Source organism: Triticum urartu, chromosome 5, assembly GCF_003073215.2.
Source record: "Triticum urartu cultivar G1812 chromosome 5, Tu2.1, whole genome shotgun sequence".
In the NCBI taxonomy this organism is placed as follows: Eukaryota; Viridiplantae; Streptophyta; class Magnoliopsida; order Poales; family Poaceae; genus Triticum; species Triticum urartu.
The window spans coordinates 500,607,698-500,618,079 of record NC_053026.1 but is presented as its reverse complement, the minus strand read 5'-3'; the positions used below and the strand labels follow the sequence as shown (position 1 = coordinate 500,618,079).

Sequence of the window (10,382 nt, the reverse complement as noted above, 5' to 3'; positions counted from 1 at the left end):
TGGCCACGCAGCGAGGGCTGGGCTGCCGGCGACTGGGGAGATGGCAGTCGAGTCGTCGCCGATCGGGACGTGCAGTGTCTGTCGATCAGCAGCCGACGAAAGAGAAGCGGGCTTTGGCGATCGCATTGCGCCATGTATATAAAGATGGGATACGGGTGCCCTGACCGGGTTTGAGACGAACCCATTAAGTTTCGGAATTAAGCTAGGTACCGAATCGGACTTGCATTATTTCTTATTTTTTGTCCTTAATACTTTCCAGGTTGTTACGTGGCGCCAACGTAGTCAGGTAGTACATCAATATAGTGTGTGTGTGTGTGTGTGCAGACATTTTAGCTTCTACTAGTACAGTCGACGTAATGCACCAGGTCCATACATCACGCAACTTAGTCTTTCTTTCAGTTGTCTTTCTATCTGTCTACGCTACTTCCATACTTCAACAAATATGAGAGGTTCCCTCAAAAAAAGATACAGTAACAGGTATGCATCTGGCGGTCTGGGGTCTCCTCTTTTGCGCAGACGAAGTCGACGCACCCGATTAATTTGCGGAAATCAAAATGCGCGTAGTTTAGAGTTTTGAAATACATCTTCTTGTGTGGATGTACATGGTCACGTGAAATCATCGTCCCGTTCTCTTCTTGTGTGGATGTGCTGATGCTATTTTAAATATCCCTCTGAGGCAGGTGGGTGGAGATGATTTTTGGGCTTGGCCAGCGGAAAAATCGAGTGTCTACACGCTGAAATCAGCGTACCGTTCTCTTATGATTTGCCACGAGCATTTAGCTCTGGAAGAAGAGACGGTTACAAAATCTTGGGAGAAAGAAAAACAGTTGTGGAAGCTTAAAGTTGTGCCCAAAGTGTATGTGTTCTAGTGGCGGGTGCTATGGGGCATTCTTCCCGTTGAAAGCACACTAAAATTCAGACATATTGCGACACTTGCACGCCGCAGAGTTTGCCTAGACGCAGACGAGGACATGTTCCATGCGCTGATGCAGTGCTCACATGCGATTATGCGAAGATGTTTTGGAGGGAAGCAAGAGACTGGCTGAATATCAAGCTTCCTCAACTCCATCCAGGAACTTGGTCCAAAGATATTCTTTGTGACCCCCATGTCCGATGATTCTAAGCGAGCAAAAATAGTCACTATTATGTGGGCTATTTGGACATCGAGGAATGATATCACTCATGACAGGGCTAGCATGGAACCAGGACAATCTATGAGGATGACTAGAGAAGCACTTTCAGTGCTGAAGCTCCCCAGAGATACATGCGAGAATTCTGCCAGGTCATGGATGGAGACCAGCAGATGCTGATTGGACTAGAATCAACACTGACGCTGGGATATCCATGTAGGCTCATTTGGGGGGGGGGGGGGGGGGGGCCTTGGAGGTCTTCCTCGGTGTTCCTAGGAGCGTGGTCTAAACCATGCCAGGGGGTTACAAACCCCTTGGTAGCGGAGGCTTTGGCCCTTCGTGACGGTGCGGTCTTCGCCAAACTCCGAGGCTTTGTGAGTGTGCATATGGAAACATATAGCTTAGAGCATCTAAAGCAGCCCCTATTCTGTGAAATTGTAAACGCAGTTTACAATTCGCACGGGGGTCTATACGGGCTCAAAACCGCCGCGGCAAATCAGTAATTGTATCCAAAACCGCAAAGTTTTAAAAACATGTTTCGCACGAGAAATTTAACGCAAAAGCTTGCCGGAGCATAGATCATTCTTCACATAGGGGCGGATTGTTCGTACACAGCATAGATATATTTACATAAAAGCTCGCCGGAGCTACGCTACCAGTGGCGGTAGCTCCGACGAGATATATTTACATAAAATGGACCGAGCTCGTGCGGTAGCTGACCAGCGGCGGCGCTCAATCGGAGTCATCGTCGGAGGTGAGGTCGACGAAGATCCGCTTCTGCTCAGCGGCCTCGCGGCGCCGCTCCTCCTTCTTGCTCTTCTCCCGCGCACTGCGCGCTAGCAGCACGAGAAAAATGGCATCTGCCTCTGCCGGGGGGAGTAAGTCCTCAGGCCCGACGACGCCACCGGCACGTCGCTCCTGCCCCGCCTCGGCCTTCGGATCCCTTTTCACCGGGGGGAGCTCCTCTAGCTCCCTCTTCACCGGGGTGAGAGAGGAGCGCGAGCTGGATGCCCCGGAGGAGCTGCCGGTGCCAGAGAAGAAGCGCCCACGCGTGCGGTCATACTCCTCCGTCTCGCGGCAGAGGAATAACGGCGGCGGCGACCGCCCGTGGCGTGTGTACCGCAAGGCGGCGCGCTTCCACGCCGTGTCGAATCTGACGCGACGTACCCGCTCGGAGTTGTCATTGTCACGGTGGGTGGACTTGGCCATCGCGGGCGGCGGATTGGAGGTGCGGGCGGCGGATGTAAGGCACAGGCAGCGGATCTGAGGCACCGGCGGTAAGGAATTGGGGATTTTTGCGGCGGCGGAGGGATAGGGTTTCGGCCTGTATCCAGTAGCCGAACCTACACATATACTGGTCGAGGGGGCGTGTTTCTGGGCCGGGCTGCGTTTACGGTGTCTGTTCTCGCAGACAAAACGGCCCAAACCCGTATAATCTCCGGAATTTTACAGTTCCGATGATTTATACAGGGTATGCTAGAGATGCTCTTAGAGGTTATGTACCTCTGGAATTCGCGTCGTACTTCAGGCTCTGTTATAGTGCCTGTTCTTTTAGAAATTGAAGAGCTAGCTTCTAGTTCTATTTCTTTAGTTATTCGTCATGTAAGGAGACATGCAAACATCACGGCCCACCTGTGTGCAAAGCATGGATTACCCCCCCCCCCCCCCCCCCTGTTTTTTTTATCACAAGCCTGATGGCTGACTTTGAATAAAGCTTTTGAATTGATCGCAAAAAAAAGTACATCGTGACATGAAGTTAAACCCGTGATTCCGAGCACAAGTCAAGCAGCAACTTGTGCAAGCCTACAAGTTTCACTTTAGTTCTCCTGACTCGTGCACGTAGTAGCAACAGGGCACATGCACGTAGTAGCAACAGGGCACATGTAAATCAGCTAGCATCTAATCAAGCAAAGCCAAGTCTGCAAAGTTTTCATTTCTGATGAAAGAGAAATCCTGGAGGTTCAAGCAAAGGAATTCTCCGCGACAGCAGAAGTACCAACAGGACAGGCTAATGCACTGAATTGTATCACAAACTTTGCGCCAAACTACCAATGGTGCCAAATTTCTTTCAGAACAACATAACTACTATGGCAGTCCCTTCGGACGGAGATTTCGCGGATGTGGCGCGTCTGATCTTCAAAAGACTACATTGGTCATGGGAGAGTACTGTGTCATTCCAGCAGAACAGCCTCACGCATTTCCAGGCTCCAAGGGTGAAAATAATCTAGTAACATTACAACCTGCTAGCACAACAAGAACACCGTTTATGCAGCGCATCCCAACAGGCATAAAGCAGATGGAACAAAATATGCCGTGCAGACTGACAACCATCTAATATAATGTAGCTTAAAAATGTTAAGAAAAGAAAAGATAAAACACGAGCATGGAAAAATTCCTGAATGCATTGAGCCTCATTCACATTCACCTGTGAATGTGATTGTTCTCTTCCTGCCAACTACTAAACACCCTCTCTTCTAGCCACAAAATTATCTTTGCTTACCTTGAATAATTAATACATAAGTGAAAACAGAATAGTAAAGTTGGAACGACGTAGGCACTGCTACTCTGTCATTTGCATGGTGTCAAACTTCCTAAACAATGCTATTATGTATCAATGCAATGCTGGTATGCAATAACGCTGGTAAGATTCTTAACCTTCAAATATAACCTCGGCATGAGTTGAAGCTTTTTTGTAGTTTAGTAACTTCTTCAGTCCATCCTCATTAGACATTGTCAATTCCGCACCATGATTAAGACTTATGGATAATGTGCGAAGAAGCCTTGCTTTAGAGAGAATAACCTCTATGAAGGACATTTCATTTGTAAACAAGTGAATGCCAGTCATATCCACAAACTGAAGTTTGGCACACATGCCATCAGTACACTGTGCATTTTGAAACTCTCCATTTGCCTCAAATTTCTGCCCCATGCCATAATCATAATCACAAAAAACCTTAACAATTATAAGTAAACAGTCATTCATTGGAAGCAATAATGACAGCCTTCATATAATGTAAATAAAGATGATCTATAGCAGTAAACATTACCTGTATTTTGAGGCTTTCAAGGCTTGGAGCATTCCTTAGCAAGCAAAAGGTTGATAAAATGGAGGGAAGTTCACATAAGTGTGTCACCAATGTCAAGCTCTTTAAGTTGATAAAGGTGCATGGAAGTGTTTCTAGAATATTGGCCCCATTTAACTGAAACAGACAAAAGAGAGCTGTCAAAAATTAAACTCAACGCATATCCAGAATCGTTGAACAAATTTACAGTCAAAAATTAAACTCGACACATATCCATAATCATTGATGCTACGATCCCGTAGCACTTCCCTGCGTCTCCCTGGGGTGGGAACTAGAACCAGGAAAATATCTCAGAGATAAAGTCTTGGAGAAGGGGAAAGAGCAGAGGGAGGAAAGCTTCAGCTAGGGAATAGTGTTTACAGAGTCAATTCGATACCTCTCACTCACGCACACATTGTCTATATGTACTACCATTACAAGCCACATGGGCCAAGCCGGTTCGCTAAGTGCGCGCGCGCGCACACACACACATGGGCCGGGTCCAGGTTGTAGCAGTTGAATAAATATTACATCTATATCTATACCTACTAATAAAGCAAGGTGCGTTTCTCCTAATTTTTCATCCGTTCATCCATATTATTATTTGTGATTTTTGTACTATCTGAGGTGGTACAAATTTCTTGCGCACGCCGGCTAGAAATCAGAAATAAGAATCTGGGCGGCCTGGGCTGCTAATGTGGAGCCGAAACGGCCTGCCAGGCCTGCTGGCTGGGCCAAAAGAAACGTCACAAAAATCAGGAACGAGCCGGGGGCCGACCAGAAGTCGAAATCTTATTCAATCTCGGCTTGATCCTCAAAAAAAAAATCAATCTCGGCTTCGTTCTCTTCCACCTCCCTCAATAAAAGCGGTCGCCAATCTCCCCTCCTGGTCGGGACGGGGCCGACTAGAAGTCGAACTGCTATTCAATCTCAGCTTGATCCTCAAAAAAATCGTGGCCAGGACGGGGAAGACAAGAAAGCATGGCTGGGAGGGAGGTGAGAGGTCGAGACCCACGTGAAGAACCCTAGCCCCTTAGCTCCCCGCAATCCCTCGCACCCAGATGCCTGAGGGCTGCCACCCCTGTGCGCCGAGCACCTTGGTGCCACCACGCCCTGGCTCCCAACGGTGAAGTTCTCCATGTCTTACCGGCTGCTGCTACAAGTACGCCATGGACCGAGATGGAAATCCACCGAGCTTCGTACGGGACGAAAGATAGAGACTGATGGCACCGGCCGGGACTTTTCACGTTGAGGTGCTCGAGGTGAGGAACGGTTGCGCTTGGAGGTGTGGGAGCGTGGCTGCAGCTGCTGGAATGTGGACATGAGGAGCGCCATGGATGATTGGAGGCAGAGCAGCACGTCTGGCAGTCATGCCTCCAGTCAATGTCCCAAGCGGCCACGTCCTTCGGGTTCCGACATAGCAACAAACAGATGCAAGGCCGTAGGGGAAGAGAGCAAAGCGGAAGGAACGTGTGGTCCACTGGAGGAGATCTCAGTCGAGGACGACAATGAGGGAGGGGATTAAGGCGGGGTCGATTTGGCCGATCCAGTTTCGGTGACCAACAAGCGACGGCCTCACCAGCCCTGGACACCCCTGGCCGAGGTGGGGCTCGCCGTGAAGGCGTCTGCATCGACGTCATGGCCTACACCCAGCGGAACCCTTGGAGGTCGCAGGAGAGCTACATGACCAGATGTTCCCCTCAACTGGATGATGTGAACTGTGCTGCTGCTCCTGGTATATTTCTTGCTTCTGCTAGAAGATGATGCAGCGTCATCGTTGTTGCTATAATTTGATTGGGTACAGCTTGTTTGGAACGGATAGAAGAGATGTGATGAAACTGTTTCGTGGGCATTGGTGTACGCTTAAGTTTTATTATCATATGAAGTGTGAACATGCTTCAAACAATCAAATTTTCTCTCCCTGTCGGATAAATTATCTGAAAAGTGATTGAATCCTTGCGAAAAGTAAATATTTTCAGACGAAGTATTGATGGTTTATCCGGATGTGTGATGCAGTGAGTGCCACTATACTCTCTGATGGAGTTTTATTTGGTGAACTTTATTTTTTTGCTGGGAGACACTTTGCGAACTCTTCATGTTTTCAGTTACCCAAAGTTTGGAGCCCTCAAGCTAAAAGTAAATACTTATTCCTCTTAAGTTTGAAGAAGTTTTTATCATCAATCTTGCAGCTTTTCACTCCTGGCTAGGTTCCTTTGTATGTTGTAAACATTAAAGTATCCTTCGTTTGTTTGAAGATATTTATAGTTTAATCTCCTGGCTTTCAGAATTGTAACTTTTCTTAGTTAGTGAATTACTTAAGTAAATAACTTGTGCATTTTGAATACTTCGCTTAGCTTTGGCTGAACTTGCTCGGAGTGGTCTGCTGCTTTCTCGTCGCTTTTCTGATGTTATTCCCACTATAACAAAGGTACTATCTATGTCCCAAATTATTTGTCACTCAAATAGATATAAATGAATGCATGTAGCACTAACTTAGTATTAGATACATCTATTTGAGCGACAAATAATTTAGGAAGGAAGGAGTACATAATATAATAATCCAAAAAATCATCTCTATGTCACCTCCGCTTCCATCATGGGGTTCAAGCATGGAGCTTTCTTCATGTTTTAGTTTGATCTGACCTGCAGCCACTGTGCGTGTTCAGAGTCCTCGTCGCCTCTGATTGCATACAATTGTGGGGACACCAACGGTGCGTGTTTTAGCTAACTTTCACATTGGATGACCAGATGCACATCTTTTCCTTTCTCAAAAGAAAAATGCTGCATGGAATAAAATCCACATTGCCAATTCTCACACAAGTTGTTCGACCCATCCTCTAGACATGTGCAGGTTGATTTTATTTTCTATCAAGTACTTGCTAAATAAAATAATTCATAAATAGCAACATTTGAAATTAAAATATATACTTTACTTGAACGATGCAGTTGATTGAAGTGCATAATTAGTTGATTTTGAATACACGTCAAATTCTTCTCCCGTTGCAACGCACGGGTATATGTGCTGGTTATTTACTTATGTAAGTAAAGTCACATCCACAGCTCACAATTTATAGGAGTTTAGGATGTCACAATTTATAGAGGCTCTCAACCCACTAGAAACAAAAAAGTCAATTCAAGTAGTAAACTAGTAATTTTTCTAGAAAATCACTACAGGATTACAAATATATACAACTCTATGGCTAACGCAAAGAACATTACGAGGAGGTAATTTCCAAGTTACGTTCTAAACAAGATGGTATGTCATTAAGTTGGGGTTTGGGACGCAACACCACTTTGAGTTTGGATCCTGATTGTCCCTAGCTGATCAAATGCTTGACAACAACCATATCATTGCAAAATATCATGAATTAGCAAGCAGATGCGATCGACAAAGTCCACCAATGCACTAGGAGGATGAGGCACAACACTTCATGACCTACTCCTGGATGTTGTCTCAAGGAAATTTAATCACAGAAATGATGATCCTGAACATTCAGGTTGACAAGTTTAGTAGACGCAAGGACGACAAGTTTAGTTGACAAGCACAGCAATTTCCTGGCAAAAAACAATCCGAGGGCCAAATTGCTATGCTTGCCAACTAAACTTGACATCGGCCGGGGCAGCGGAGGAGGATGCTGTCGACGGCCCCCTCGTGCTTGAGGCCATCATCGAAGTCGAGGTCCAGCGATGCAAGGGCCTCCCATCGGCGTCGCCAGGCGCGGGAGAGCGCCGACGTGCGGACGGCGTCGCGGGGGCCGACGCGGTTGAGGATGTCGTCCAGGACGTCCGTCGGCAGGGAGATCAGGGCGTCTGCCTCCGCCACGGCGAACTCACTCGCCGGACGTGGCCTGTAGGAGCGGCGCGGCGGCGGCATTGCTCCGGTGACCGACGCTGCGGGAGCTGAGCCTAGGAGGCTGGGAGAGCGGGGGCGAAATCGAGGAGCGGAGGCGGTCGGCATGGCTAAGAGCATCTCCAGCCGCGCCCCAACAGGCCCTCCCCAGGTGATTTTGCCGTGCCGGCGTCGAAAAAACGGCCCAGTCGCGTCCCTAGAAGTCCGTTTTTCACCGGCTCGGGGCGAAACTGGTACCGACGGATACAGGCCGAACCCGGCTTTCTGGGTGGCGCCTGGGGCGCCGGCACAAGCGAAAAGGGCGCGTGGGTCCATCCTGTCGGCGAGGCGAGCGCCTCTTTCCGCCGTTTCTTCCCGCGTTTTCCCCACTTCCCTCCCGTACTCTTCCTTCCTCCCGCCAATCTCCCTCCCGCTCGCCTCCCTCCCAGCCGGCCGCCATGCCACCGAATAAGTACGTCGCCCCCCGCGCGGCGGCAATCGCGACCGCCTCCGTCGCCCAGCCGAAGCAGAGGAAGTCGAGGGCGCCGCCGACCAAGCCACCGGGCATGTCAAACGCCGAGTGGAGGGCGGAAGTTCAGCGGCGGGAGGCTGTCACCGCCGACCGGCGGAACAGGGCCATCGCCAAGAAGGCCCGCGACAACGCGGCGCGCGCGGATGCGGCTGCCTCGGCAGACCAAATCGAGGCCGAGGCGGCTCGCGCGGGGATGATGAATCCACCCGGAAGCCATGCTCAGTACGCGCCCTGGGGTCAGCAAGGCGTTGGCTCTCCACAACCATGGGAATCACCCTCGCTGGGCTACGCCGACGGTGACGCGCACGGTGGGTTCAACCTAAACGTCACCTTCCCCCATGGATACCCGGTCTAGCGCACGTCCTCACCCGCCTTCGCCGGCGTGCAATACCCTCCATACAACTATTCGCCGCCCGCCTACGCTTCCTCCCCGACGCCCGCCGAGTGATGCACATGCGAACTTCTGCCGCTTTATTTTTTGTACGCCGAACTGTTGCTTGCGATCGCCCGACTTGTGGCGTCTTTTGTGAGCGGGAACAACCAAGTTCGAATTTTTCGCGTCCTGGGGGCATGACTGGGAGCTAGGTCGCCCCCAGGAGGGGAACTAGCGCCGGTTCGCCCCCAGACCACCCTTTTTTAGCGCCCTGGGGGGGGGGGGGGCGAACGGCTGGAGATGCTCTAATATGTCGCCGGACGCGGCCTAATAGGAATCGCTTACGGACGACGACTAGCGGGCCGGCCCATCAGCGCGGTTGCTCGCTGTACGCTCTAGGTTCGCTCTACTGTCGGGTTTTCTTTTATTTTTTTCTCTGGTTTTCTTCTGTTTTCTCACCGCGGTTTTTTATGTATTTATTTTTATTCATTTTACTCTGGCTTTCTTTTTTTTCTTATTGATTTCTTTAGTTTCTTTGTTTGTTATACTATGGTTTTCTTTGTTTCTCTCTTGTTTTTTTTTGCTTTGCTTTTTGATTCTTTGTCGGATTTTATCCATTTTATTTTATGCAACACATGTCTACTATTTTCTCAGTACACCATGTACATCAGAGCACACCAGAAAATTTTTTCTGACACATGTTGGCCATTTTTCAAATACATGACGTACATTTTTAAAATACATGTTTTAAACACTTTTCCAGATACAGGGTAACATCTTCCAAGTACACGTTTGAACATTTTTTAATGAAAATATTTTTTAAAAAGCACAAAAATTAGCAGAGAACTACCACTAATCACTGATTATTGATTTAGCCGAAATTAAACTTGATTATGAAAAGGTGCCCCACAATTGTTAACTCTGCTAGATTGACCGTTTATGACAGATGGGATCCACGTATAAGCATCAATCCTCTTCTTCCTCCAAACATTTTCACCGGGACATTTCTTGGAGCAGTTTGTATGCGTGGTCGTCGCCAGTGCCGGCGGTGCGCCGCCGGCCCAGCTGGCCATGGTTGCCGCCGCGCGAGCTTTCATGCCGCGGCCACACAGGTCTCACCTTGCCCCGCCCCGTACTGCCGACATAAACGGACAACTTTACGAAAACGCTGACATTCCACGAAGAAACGGAAATCATCCTTTGATTAGTTGATCCTTGTGTAGGATGATATCACTGGATTATTATTTTCGGGGAATTTTAGTAGTATGCTTCTGCCTCTTTAAACTCGTGATCATTTGTTGGTCCAAGGAATTGCTTTCGCTGATTAATTACACAGGGAATATTTCTCTGGGTTGGGACGTGAACCAGCCAGAGGCCGTGCAAGATGTCAGGGCACAGGTAACCATGAGCAGCTGTGCTGCACCGGTGCTCAAGTGGTACACACAGAAAGCAACCA

General features: G+C 48.7%; 1 protein-coding gene across 1 annotated transcript; it reads right to left on the bottom strand.

The window, feature by feature from the left end:
- Positions 1-3,780: 3,780 nt before the first annotated feature.
- LOC125507231 lies at positions 3,781-8,150 on the bottom strand. Its single transcript, XM_048671881.1, has 3 exons — positions 7,797-8,150; positions 4,178-4,330; positions 3,781-4,083 (listed from the first exon to the last, which is right to left on the bottom strand). The coding sequence occupies exons 1-3, from the start codon at positions 8,148-8,150 to the stop codon at positions 3,781-3,783; spliced, it is 810 nt and encodes a 269-aa protein (XP_048527838.1).
- Positions 8,151-10,382: the final 2,232 nt, after the last annotated feature.

What these genes read in the sequence shown, in the direction of transcription:
- LOC125507231 (XM_048671881.1), bottom strand. Translation starts at nt 8,150, where the DNA reads ATGCCGACCGCCTCCGCTCCTCGATTTCGCCCCCGCTCTCCCAGCCTC. An exon ending in GCTGCCCCGGCCGATGTCAA is followed by an intron (nt 4,331 to 7,796) that starts GTTTAGTTGGCA and finishes TGTCTGTTTCAG; the next exon opens with TTAAATGGGGCCAATATTCT. An exon ending in TTGAAAGCCTCAAAATACAG is followed by an intron (nt 4,084 to 4,177) that starts GTAATGTTTACT and finishes ATAATTGTTAAG; the next exon opens with GTTTTTTGTGATTATGATTA.